This window comes from Scylla paramamosain, chromosome 22 (assembly GCF_035594125.1).
Source record: "Scylla paramamosain isolate STU-SP2022 chromosome 22, ASM3559412v1, whole genome shotgun sequence".
Lineage (NCBI taxonomy): Eukaryota > Metazoa > Arthropoda > Malacostraca > Decapoda > Portunidae > Scylla > Scylla paramamosain.
In genome coordinates, this window is record NC_087172.1 from 5050871 (window position 1) to 5064312 (window position 13442).

General features: G+C 42.3%; 1 protein-coding gene across 2 annotated transcripts; it reads right to left on the reverse strand.

Annotated features, from left to right (window-relative positions):
• Window positions 1-13: 13 nt before the first annotated feature.
• On the reverse strand, window positions 14-12745 carry LOC135111470 (uncharacterized). 2 transcript variants are annotated; one of them, XM_064024786.1, is made up of 6 exons: window positions 12724-12745; window positions 9879-10021; window positions 9269-9461; window positions 8896-8978; window positions 6535-6702; window positions 14-5635 (listed from the first exon to the last, which is right to left on the reverse strand). In XM_064024786.1, exons 2-6 carry the CDS (start codon window positions 9963-9965, stop codon window positions 5126-5128), a joined length of 1041 nt encoding a protein of 346 aa, XP_063880856.1. In that variant the 5' UTR covers window positions 9966-10021; window positions 12724-12745; the 3' UTR covers window positions 14-5125. The 2 variants fall into 2 exon arrangements, with proteins under 2 accessions (XP_063880856.1, XP_063880855.1); XM_064024785.1 differs by lacking the exon at window positions 12724-12745 and adding an exon at window positions 11238-11395.
• Window positions 12746-13442: the final 697 nt, after the last annotated feature.

A 13442-nucleotide genomic window follows, 5' to 3' on the forward strand; every position in this document is an offset into this window, starting at 1 on the left:
GAAAACCACAGTGTGTCGTAAGTGTTTGCAATATTGGCTGCTTGTTGGCATCAATACATACTTATACAGTCACAAGGATAGTAGTAATTTAGTAGTAATTCTTTAAGCTCTATCTTAGAATTTCATATCAAGGCTGAGCAAAACACACCCGTGTTTATGTTCCTGCAGGTAACATACACAGAGGAATATGTAGCCTTGGTCAAATTTGCACTCAAGGATAAAACAGTAGATATCAACACTAAATATAGGATAATAGTTTTTTTTTTTTTTTGGTATCACAAATATGGGTAGGTAAGTATATAATGTTCAGGTCATCTAAAGCAGGAGGAGGAGGAGTGAGGGCCCAACATCCCATCATTGCATTAATAAAACACACACACTCCCCACATCCATTCTTCCTCCTTCCCATGACCTTTCTATCATCGTGTCAACAAGGAAAGTAACCACTGTCATCTCTCTAACTGTAATTTGGTTTGAACTTTCCCTCTTCCTTCTCAGTACAGCAATAAAAGCATTTTATTGTATTTTATATAAATCAAAAACAAAATAAAGCTCGCATATTGCACAGTCACCACTCCCAAAACACCAAACCCTGAAACCGATGCTGAGGACCCTGAGAAGGTTCATGCATTAAGGTTCAATGCTTAAATTTTTATGATTGGATTTTGAATACAGACAAGATAAATCTAACTACAGGATAAATTAATAAAGTATATGTAATGTATTTAAAATATTGGACAAATAAATACTAAATAAATATATCAAACATACATAAATATTAGACACAAACAACCTCCATAAAATCACAGCATGTATATCATCCACAGTATCTGCTGGGTACAACAACTCAAGCTAAGGGCACAAAATACATACACAATAATCAAAATACCAGTTTTGTCAACACAGAAAGTAAACTGTACCATGCACCAACATAAGCAACCTTGGAATGATGACAAGAAACACACCACAAGCTGGGCAAGTCCCACCACCCATGAGGCATGTGGCAGTTTGCTGGCCAAGCAGAGACAATGATCAACATTCCCTTCCCAGGATAATAATACTGTCTCCCATTGACAACTCAAATTGGGTCTTTTCTCCTTTGTAATTCTCAAGTCTGTTTAACCCACCCACCTTCCTTCTTGTGGAAAATGGGGCCACTAATAATGAAAAAGATTCTGTAGCATCCCAGCTCATATAGTAAAATGGCACATGTAAAATACTGTCTCAATAATTCCAATCAAGATACTTCACTTTGACAGAATCAAATGAGACAAATGCCCTCTGGTTTAAAATGCTATGATAGAAAATGGACAAGAAACTGAATGAATACGGAGATTGAGTTTTTACAGGAGAAAAAAATCTTGATTCTCCTTGCAACAGTACAGAAACTAGTCATGAAATTTAATCTAAGTAAACCAGGGAAGAAAAACTTACATGATGACTACACAGTTGAGTGAGAGGAAAGAGGTAACCACATGGAAAACAAAGAATGGGTTGCCAGCATCAAACACCCAGCTGGACTCTGCTGCTCTTGTCACTACACTGAGAATGTTCCCAGTCATGGCACAATAAGTGGCATTCAAGCACAAAAGAAGCACAATTGTTGCATCCTGTCTTCTGTAAACACACTTGAGCTCAATGTCATGATGTCCCATGTAGGGCATCACAGAAACACTGAAAAATTTATATAAAGGCAGGATAAATTTTGGGCCATGAGAGGCACCCTTACTGGGGACTGAACCATCATCAATTGTCACATTCCACAATAATTTCTGGGGCATTTATATCTCCAGTCACAACATCATAAAAAGTGGCAGTGGCAGTGCATTTCACAGGCATAACTGACTGACAGTATAATGTTTTGCACTGGTGATGGTGGTTGTGTGGGTCTTGCATGCAGCCTGACTATATTCTGGTGTGAAGCAGTGATCAACTTCTTATATGTGTGGGAGTTTCCTTTGCAATCACGAGTCAGCCTATCTCATTCACATCAACATGCATAGCTGAGTCAAGCTACCAATCACTTCTGGGTCCCTCAGGTGCCTGGCATGAAGTTGGCTGGTGTGGATGAGCAGGTGGGTCTTAGGGTGAGTCTGGTGCTCTCATTACACCAAGATGAACCCGGCTTAAAAATGTAGTAAGAGCTGGTGCAGAAATATCCAATCATACCAACTATGAGTATGTAATAAGAGCACAACCTTGCTGTAAAACCCAATATGGCAAATTATACTACTCCATGTCTACAGATAAAATTGATTCCTTATATTCCCTCTTATTGGGGGTGAATGATGTGTGACACTAACACTACTGGAGACATACAAAAAGCTGTGGCAGCAATCCATGCAGCACCTTCCTCCAGCTGATACAGGTGGTGCATGAAGCTACCAAATGCCGTAATAACAAATACCAGTCTTAACTTTCCACCCAAACTAAGACTTTGCATTACATCACACTATAAATACTGGTGAGAAGTGCATGTCAGCCCATCAGCCAGTAGGGCCATGAAAATTGTGTTGATGCAGGATTTACAAAACCTTCTGAGTCACCGAGGTCTACACACTGCAGTCCAGTAAGATCTATCCTTCTGTTTGGTATGGTCATGGTCAGGAGTGAATTAATACACTGCATTTACTTCCCCTATGTTTTGAGATTTCCTTCAATTTTAAGCCTTCTAATCAGCTAGAAATCTATTGATAGTCAAGTTTTATAAGATTACCAGTAGATCAGGAGACTTAAGAATGATGTGGGGGGGGGGTGGCAACAAAACACAGTGGGAGTATGAGCGGCAGGTCACACGACCTGACCACACCCTGTCAGCCTAACAAGAGGGGCCAGACCCCTGCCGTGGCTGATGGGCTGACTGCACACTGCCTCACTCTCAGGGTCTGGCTGCTGCAGGTGCCGAGGACAGATAAGAAAACATGACAACCCTAAGAGTGAGTTCACTGTCTTCCTCACTGAAGGACCTGGAAAGCGTGCTGACAGCCGTGACAGTTCTGAATGTCAGTCAGTGGAAGATGTATTGCATAACTGCAGCTCATTAAAAATAGCTGTATGAATCTAAATAGTAAGGTAGTATACACATTGTGATAGCACATGAAAGAGCTTGATGGCTATTTTTCAGTGTTTGCAGTAAAGCAAGTTAAGTATAAATATATTTTTCTGTTATCCGTTTACATCTGCAAAAGATATTATCAAACTAGTTTTTTATCTCTAATCATCACATATTAATCATAAAAAATATGAACCTATTTCTAAGCAGTTAATACACTGACTTGCATCAACATCCAAGATGGATTATGTGAAAAGCTGAAAACACCACAATTATGAATAATCTTCTTGTAGACATGATAACTAAACAGAGTATTGCTGAATGTAGCACAATAAGATAACACCAATGTAGTACCTTGAGGCACTGTGTTTGTCTCCCTTTATGCTACCCAGGAAATGGAATGATTGTGAATAGGTAGGCTCTCTCTCTTTGGTTTCTTCATGGTGTGTGTGTTGAATTCGTAAAGGTGCTTCCTCCTGTCCCCTGTGCCAGCCATGGTAGGATAAGGAAATACAGACATACACAGACAAACACAGGACAAAAGACAGAGAACAAAGGATGTGAAGGTTGCTTGGGCCCTGCATACATAAAACAACCACTCTATAACCCTTCACTGTTCTGAATAAAACCCTTCACACAGCAGAATAGCCAAATAAGTACTTGTCGTAAGTCAGTCCCACTAGGGGGCATTGCTACCAAGGGCATAAGCACCACTATGAGAGGACAATTCATGCTATGATGGCTCAGCAGCAGAATACACCATAACCCACTCCAACCCTGTGTATTGCTGAAACCATACATATGGCAGTGAGAATGAGATACTGAAGGTTGGCAAGGCAATGAAAGATACATGCCTGCACAGAGAGGTTTGAACAGTTCCTGAAGGGCAAGAGCATCATGGAGAAGCAGAACTGACACTTCTTGATGATGAGCAGACCTGCAGTGTATCAGCTACTAAAAACTTGTGTGCCACAGAAAACCAGCAGAGAAGACTAAAGAAACAAATTTTTCTCGCTGTACAGCATTATGTACCAAAAGTTTTAGTGGTGGTGGAGAGATACAAGCTCAAATCTGAATATCAAGAAGCAAATCAAACTCTTAGCAGCTACGTAACAAAACTCATGAGAAAAACATCAAGCTGTAACTTTGTAGGAAACTCCAAGGAGTAGAGTATCTTCAAGTCAAGTTCATCTGTGGAGTTTAAAGAAACAGAATCTAACAATCTACCACAGGAGGACAACTGCTTTATCCATGGAGATGGCATTAATGTAAGTGAAGCTGCTGGCTGGTGAACACTGAGACAACCTGGTGAACAGATCAGAGCCACCACAGACAACACCTTGTTATCAAGAAGTGCCACTGGAGAGCAGATGGCCCAGCAGTCAGAACAGGAGTCAAAACACTAAGTATCCAGAAGTGGAGCACAGAACAAGGGTATGTACAGCTGGTGTGGCAAGTCACTATAAAGGAACACACTGCCGATTTGAAGACAAGGAGTGTTGTAAATGCAACTGAAATGATCACGTTAGCTGAATGTGTCAAGCCCAAGGGAAAGCAAATAATGTGGAGGATGAGAAGGATGACAGGAAGGAAGAGAACAGAGAATTGTTTGGTATTCTACAACTTTCCCAATGGATGAAAAAACCCCACAAGACACCGCCACTCACAGCAAATGGCAGTGAAATGTGTGTGGAGGTGGACACAGGAGCAACACCATTACCTACGAGAAGTGGAACAAGCTACTCAACAAACTGAGACTTCAAGCTTCAAATAAACAGTTAACCATGAAGGCTGAAGGGATTAATTCAGTAAAAATGGTAAGGGGTGAAGTGTAATACAGTCAATTAAGCAGTTGTCGTAAGTCAGCCCCTTGCCACTGTGGAGCATCACTGCTGAGTGCAAAAGAGCAATTCAGACAGTGCTAGCTCAACAAAACACCACAACCCTACTCCAACCCTGTGTATTACTCAGACCCTACACACACCGCACAACCCAATGAGGCCCAAGCAAGCTTCACACATGAGCATTTGAAATAAAAACAACATTCACCTGTGGCTGGAGGGTGTCTTTGACTTAATTGTTTTGGGAGGTGGGGAGCTTCACCACAAGAGGCACTCTCTCACCTACCGCCTCTGGAGTGCTGCGAGACCCCTCAGACCTGGCCTCCTGCTCCTGTGTGCCTTGAGTGGCAGTGTCTGTGTTGGGAGTGGCTGCCTCTGGAGTGCCTACCTCTGGAGTGGCTGCCTCTGGGGTGGTGGGGCTTGAGGTGCCAGAGGAAGGGTTGGCAGGGGAGGGAACACGCAGGGTTGGGTTAGAGTGAGATTCCTCCTGTGTGCTGCCAGAACTGGATGGCACCAGCGGGTCCATGCTCTGGTAAGGGGGAGGCATGGAGCTGCCGCGGGTGGTGGTGACAGTGGTGTCATAGGGTGGTGGGTACATTGCCTCAACAGGGACGTAGCATGAGTGGTAGGGTGGAGGGGGGTCATCCTTCAGTGGGGAGGGGAAGGAGACTGTCATATCAGAGCGGCGGCGAGCCATGGCAATGACAGTCACTCGTGAAGGGTTTCGTTCTTGCTGCAACAACTGTCAACAGAGAGGGCACACATCAGCACCCTACACAGTAATCCCCCCAAACCTCAGCATGAAAAGCAGACGTGGACTTTCACAAGGACTAATGCACTCATAAGGCATACTTTAATAAAAAAAATCCATTCATTACATCAGAGGAAATCATGCTTGCCAGGGTGAGGTTTGGGGAGGGAAATTCCTTTCTCATTCAGACCTCTGTTGGTGGCAAGGATGCAAAAGACAGTGGCTCTATGGTGGCCAACACAGGCAGCACTCTCATTGATCTCGACTTATTCTTGACCTCAGTGCAATGACACAGGCCCTCTCCAGCCTGCCTGAGATGGCTCTGACTACTTTTGTCCTTTTAATGATAAATGGTGGACCTTTATGCTCCACAACACAAAAATGGACAGGTGGGTGAATTTTGGGGATAAAAGTTTAATCCTGCAGCTTTGTGTGTGTAGCCTTGAAGTACTAAGGCATCATGGTCATCACGTGATCACAATATCATTGGGGAGTTCACCACACTCACTATTTGGAGCTGGACAAGAACATGTAAGTTTCATACCAGATGAAGTTAAGAGATAGTTATCAACAATCTTACTGTGGGTTGCAACTTCATCTGCCAACACAGCACTCCTTGTGACCCAACACTCATAATAATTCACAAACCTGAGGCCTAACTAAAAAGAGAGAGAGAGAGAGAGAGAGAGAGAGAGAGAGAGAGAGAGAGAGAGAGAGAGAGAGAGAGAGAGAGAGAGAGAGAGAGAGAGAGAGAGAGAGAGAGAGAGAGAGAGAGAGAGAGAGAGAGAGAGAGAGAGAGAGAGAGAGAGAGAGAGAGAGAGAGAGAGAGAGAGAGAGAGAGAGAGAGAGAGAGAGAGAGAGTCTATATAACAATAAGTAAAATATCATACCTTAAGGTAAAAGGAGTTGACCACCATGAAGAGGTACATGTTCACCAGGAGCAAAGTGATGTTGAGGAAGAAGTCCTCGTGGCTCTGCAGGCCAATGATGCTCAGCAGACTCACCACCAGCAGGAACAGTTGCCACCACAGCCATGGGGCAATCAGCTTGGGCCGCTCCTGTTGGCACACCCACTTGTCAAAACTCAGCATGGATACAGCACTTTAGGGACACTGCATTATGAATACACACATACATATACATATAACAACTCCTAACCTCCAAAGGATTAACACGTGTGTGTCGGCACTCCTTGAAGCAGTCACATGTCGGAATGTGACCCAACCCCTCTCCCAGTCCCTACCCACCCCATCCTTTAGTGACAAGTGGAAGTGCAACAAAATTACAGAACAATTATAAACAATATCTGGATATTGCATAAAAAAAATACAGTGAATTTGTATTTGTTAGAGAACTTTGATATACCTAGATGGTGAGTGGAGTGGTTGTGCAGGCCGGATGTGATGCATGAGGGTGGATGCAACTCACAGCTATCAAGTGCTGATCTTCACAGGGCAGGAGCCACCCTACACCACCACCACCACCTCCCAGTGACCCAGGATATGACCTGATCCTTGCCTAAATCCACCACCCTTATTAGTTGCCTGAACCATTACGTTCCTCCTTGCAGCCACCTGACACAACATGCAGGATGCCCTACATCTGAGGCTGTGACTCCTGCTTGTGCCTTGCTGCCCCCCCCACTGCCGCCCACAGTGCTGCCCAGGCACAGGTGCTCCCCCAGCCTCCAGGGTTTTCCTCCTGGTGCTATGTGCAATCACCCTCACCCAAAGGACCAAGCCTTGCCTGGGGGGACACACACACCACCAAACTCATATAATTTCTTTTAATTTTAATTATAAAACACTTTCACTTGTCACTGTAGCCACTTAAACATCTTAATATTAATACCAAGATCTCATCATAAGTGAGGATTACACTTCAAGAAAACTTAATATGGTGTGAATCTGTATATAATGAATACTTAACACAAATAAAAAGGAATCATTACACACAACCTTAAGCCAGCCTGTGGTCCTAATCTATCTACATCTTACCAAAGATCCATACAACACCACAAAGCATATAAAGACATAATAAATATGAGGTATATCATATTTTAATACAATTCATATACACACATGACAACTTTCTCAATAAACACTGCTTTTTATTTTGTTGGTAAATGGCTTTAGTCACATTTTTGCCTTGTGCCAGTTGAAGCTGGCATTGTTTGGTTCACAAGACACTTATTCTTGGCCACAAACTTTTTAACACACATGTGTCCTTGTAGGCTTGTGTTAAGCCAGAACCAAGCTACATTCAGAGTCTGCTCACAAGTTGCTAAAGTGATATTTCATAATGAGCAAGATTACATTCAAGTATTCCTTCTCTGTCTTTGCTTATCATTCATCATTGTAAGCAACATGGACATTTTACAATAACACTCATTAAACACAACACATCACATAAGCATGTGTGTGTGTGTGTGTGTGTGTGTGTGTGTGTGTGTGTGTGTGTGTGTGTGTGTGTGTGTGTGTGTGTGTGTGTGTGTTGCAAGTGTGGAAATACTATGAAGCTAGATTGGGAATAAGGATGGTTTATAATTTGTGAAGTAGTCAGTAGCTAAATGACTTAGAGAACACACAGCATCAGAGAAAAAGGAATGAGATCTGCTGCAAGAGTTAGTTCTCTGTTCCTTTACATGCCTTGTCACTTGTGTGTGGATGCAACAAAATACTCACATGTTCTCAAGTTCCATTATAAATAATGCTAGAGTAAAATCTTGCTAAGTCACATTAATTGGAGGGAAGACCACTCCAACTTATCTGAACCATCCAGCACTGCATTTAAATTCCTTGACCATGAGGTGCTCAGCAAACCTCACTGCAGCATGCTGGATGTCCAGGCTGTGCACTGTTAATCCCTTCAGCTATTTCTTGTGAATACTATTTGTAGATTCAGTGAGGTTTTTGTGTTGCACCTTCCTCACTCTAAACAGGTCCTTCCCTTTCCCTTAAAAGTAACTAACTTAACAAATATTCAACTTAAAGGGTTCAACTTAGCAAGGGCACCAAACTAGCTCACCACCTCAGACTGCTCTAGGATAATGTAGCTTTGGAAAAAGACTGACATACTCGTATATCATTTGAAAATCCGTGGCCCCTGAAAAATTCAGTGAATAACAAGAAGAAAGAGGAACTAGAAGTGATCATATAATCATAACAACAGTCTATAATTTTATATTTATTATCACTGCACCCCTCCTGGATCTCTCTCACCAGTGGAGGCAACACAGATCTTGGTCTTACCTGGCGAGTGCCGTGGATCATGAGAGCCGTCAGGATGAAGTAGATGAACATGATGAAGATTGGGATGACAATATACATGCGTGCTGTATAAAGAAAAATAATGTCAGTGCATTGATCTTTTAGGAATGTCACACACTTCCAAGCAAGGATAAAATCACCCTACAAATAATGATGAATTTCCTTTTTTAAAGTAACACATGAGCAATGTTAGGCAAACCCTCAGCTAACATGACATCCTACCAATCAGACTGTCATGATCACTGTGTCAATCTTGCAAGCTTTTCTCACAAACTGCTTCCTAACCAGATATAATACCATCAAAGTAAACTCTGCATTCATCTTCTGTCACAATGATTGTCTGGCCATGACTCACCCAGGGCAAGCACCCTTCCCTTGGGACACGCTCTGAGCTCATCCCTGGCAGTCTCATAGAAGTCATACTTTGATTCATTATGAATGGTGAATGCTGGGGATCGCATTGGCCTGGCATCCTCACACTCCTTCACCTTCAGCTCGAATTCTATCAATATTCTGATGTACTTGAAGGTCTTCAGCATTGAACTAAACTGCAAACATCAAAGGAAGGATTAGAATGGAGATCAACCACAATGTAGACTGACTCATTACTACAAGCAGCCTGCCTGGAACACAGTATTTGCATGCTCTAGTTTTCAGGATTTTTTTTTCATGAGTCTTCAACTTTCCAGCCAACTTCAGGTGTATTAACATTTGATCATCTGTCAATAATCACAAGGAAGTTCATGCTGCCATGATATCTAAGTCTGAGTTACCAAAATTGGTGTATAAGTAAGAATGTCAACCTGAATTTTTTGTCATAGTACTAAAGAAATGGTAAGGAATAAGGAAACAAGGGAAGAGGATATGTATAAATGTGGATTCATACTGTGTGAGTATAACACAGAAAGGCAGGCAAGGAAGCCAGCTGTGCCTTAGGGAGCCCAGCAGCTTGGGGTTCAACATACCAAGTTGAGGAAGCCGATGATGACGGCTCCCCGCTGGAGGGGAATGCACCCCATGCAGGACTCAACCCGACAATTGCAGAGCGCCATGAGGCATCAGCGTGTGTGTGGCAAGCTGACCTGACGGAGAGCTGCTCTTCACTTCACTGAAACAAAACAAAGATATGGACTTACCTTAAAATAAATAAGTAAAATAAATAAAACTACATTCCATCACATCTTAGGGTTATGACACTGACAAGGGAGATGTGAGCTGGCTCTGTACTGTACCTAAGTTCATGCAGTCAGTGTTCACCTGACCCAACACCGACAGGGGAGATGCAGACAGGATCCTTAAGGTCAGAAACAAGGCAGGACAAGTAGTAACAGACACAAGCTAAATACAGTTAAATTTACAAGACAAATGGGAAAAAATGGGCTCCTAGAGAGTTAAAAGACTGGAGTTGATGGAGTTGTGAACTTGTTGGAGCAAAGTTAAAGGGGAACTGTAAGAGAACACAAGAGGATTATTGAAATAACTTTGGCCCAATAATTTTAAGGTTATTTCTGGACAATTTATTTATTTATTTATTTATTCCAAATCATGACCTGCACAATGAAGGAATCAGTTATGAAAATTAATGAACTGAATTAATCTGAACCTGACTTGACCTAACCTACCCTGACTTAACTTAATCTAACCTACCTAGCTTAACTAATCTAAAACAAAGGTAACCTAGCCCTTAAATGAGAATGCTCCTGTCATTTCAATATCATCAAAACAGACTCATCAGATTGTTAGTTACTATTACATACATGAATAGTGATAATACATAAGCAGGCATAATTATACATCAGTTACACAAGAACAGCCATGTGTAGGCCTACTGATTCTTTACAAACAGGGAGGATAATATTAAAATAACGCAGCATTTTTATCTGAAGCATAGGTTTGGTTAGGTATAGATCAGATTAATTTCACTGCCAATCCTTTCACTTTATAACACAATCTAAAAAGAATACGTAAATAAAAAAAAATAAAAACAATAATTTTACCTAGAAATAAGTAGTCACTGTCTCAAAATTAATGGGCGAGAGGTTCTTTCCATAAAACCCAATAGATGACACATAAATAAGTTTAATTAGTCTATTACACAAGAACAGCCGTGTGTAGGCCTACTGGCTCTTTACAAACAATCCTTCTACTCCAGAATGGACCACGCAACACTCGTTACCAAACACCAAACAGCAACCTGAAGGACACACAAGTATGCTGACAAATTACTCAGCTACCGCCATCAGTACTTCAATAGTATTCATAAGTAAGCCACTCCCCAGCGTTAGCGAGTGTTGCATCAGTATTGCAGGAGCGGCAACACTTACGTGGGGGCCCTGCAGCGCCGCGACACAACACCCTCAGCTCCTGACGCAGGGTTCCTCTCGGCTGAGTTGCTTTATTTACAACAGCAGCTGACATGCGCGGCGGCCTGCCCTTCTATAGCGCGGCTGGCATGAAGCACCCCTACCGCCATCTTGACCTGCTATACTCCTAATTTCGACTATATTCTCTTTTATTCACCCAGTTACAGGGGGAATCAAAAACTATAATCTGACGCAAAGTTCCTCTCTCTCTTGCTTTGCTCTATTTACAACACCAGATTATATGCGCGATGGTGCTGCGTTTCCAAACGCTTGGTCTGAAGTACATCTGCCGCCATCTTGATCAACCCAGCTCTTCGGCTCTACTAATGCCTATCAACATCAGCATCAGCATCATTGCCTATTGATGACAGGAAACTAGAATATTCAAGTAGCCCGTATTCTGTAACTAGTTGTGCTTTCATAAGGACTGTGTGTGTGTGTGGGGGGGGGTGGTTAGAGAGTGGGGTGGGTGGGTGTGGGTGCAGGTCAGGAATCGGCGCGGACCTCAGCTTCGAGGATTTTATGAAGTACAAACAACGCAATGAATAAATAAATAGATAACTAACTAACTAAATAATAATAATAATAATAATAATAATAATAATAATAATAATAATAATAATAATAATAATAAACATGGAATGAAAGACGCCAAATGACCGATGACCCTTTGACACGTCGTCAGCACGGTACGCAGTGGTAACTGTTCCGCAAGTCGAGTATATGAACACAAATTTAAAACTCCTAGATAGAGTGGAAAAAGACATGACTGAGTGAATACTACAAAATATCTCATCACGTCGAGTAATATATCGAGAAATGAATGCTCAACAACAAGTGTCACATGTCTACACACTAACACACTATAAATGAACACTACCGAACAGCCTTCACTCGTTCCAGATGAAGTGGTCTTTCACTGGCGAGCGGGGCAGGTCAATGGAACGGACAAGGGTGGGGTCGTCTCCCACCTGAGGAGCGTCTGTGCGTATGTGGTCAGATTTAAACAGAGGTCAGAGGCCCATGTTGTTACCTGGTGCCCATCGCCCCAACAACTGAGCGATGGTTGTGGTTTCACTGATATACGTACGTACAGTCGGTGCTAACAAACTTTTATCTTAAAACAACATGTGAAATAATCTTTGATATACTCTTTATGTATGAATCTTTTTTTTTTTTTAATGCTCATTTCATATTTTCATTTTGATGATTACTGAAATTTCGTCTCCCGGCGTAACATGTTTGTGTTTCATGCTTAGGTCTCGTTTCTACATTATATTTGCCAGGCTATAAGAATAATGTTCATTTATTTATTTATTTATTTATTTATTTATTTTTTGTAGTGTTTAAAAATGTGGTTTGTTTGTATTTTATAATGTCCATTTTTTACACACACACACACACACACACACACACACACACACACACACACTACCTTGCCCAATACCTCATTAAGCGTTATCTCTGCACAGGTGTGGGGAAGTAACCTGCAGATCAGATCAACTGATATCTGCATGACAGGACCAGTAGATCCTCTCAGACCACCGCTTGCATCATTCAGGGAACCATTGTCGTGGCGGAGGACTCCCTTCCTCTGGGGGATTAATAGTCTTTGATGCCTTCGACACCTCGTTCAGACCCTCTCCTCACCTGTCCCTGTAAGACAATAAGTAGTTCAGTCTCATTTGGTATAACTATCGGTTAAGTAAACTTATGTATAGCTTGATATACTACGTTTATCTGCAACTTTTGGGTGTTCCTGCGACACTTGTATAGGATGGCCCTTAGCTCAAAGTGCGTGACGATACACACACACACACACACACACACAATAGATAGGTAGATGACTGAGTGGGTAGTTGGATGGGTAAGTGGGTGAAGTGGTGTGTGGCTGAGTGGGCGGATGGGTAGGTAGATGAATGAGTGGGTGAATTGGTCTGTCGATGCGTGGATGGATGGGTAAGTGAATGAATGGGTGGGTGGATGGGTGAGTGGATAGTTGAATGGGTGGGTGGATGAAGGGAGAGTGTAGGTGATGAGGTGTGAATGGTGGGTTTGGTGTAGGTGAGTGGATGGGTGGATGGATGGGGAAGTGGTTGGATGGATGAGTGTGAATAAGTGAGTAGGTTGGGGGAGGGTCGGTGGACAATGGATGGATGGGTGGGT

Excerpts from the sequence above, each read along its gene's own strand:
- LOC135111470 (XM_064024786.1), bottom strand. The coding sequence starts at position 9,965 with ATGGCGCTCTGCAATTGTCGGGTTGAGTCCTGCATGGGGTGCATTCCC. Across the intron at positions 9,462-9,878 it reads TCATCGGCTTCCTCAACTTG|TTTAGTTCAATGCTGAAGAC; the intron begins GTATGTTGAACC and ends TGATGTTTGCAG. Across the intron at positions 8,979-9,268 it reads GGGAAGGGTGCTTGCCCTGG|CACGCATGTATATTGTCATC; the intron begins GTGAGTCATGGC and ends TTCTTTATACAG.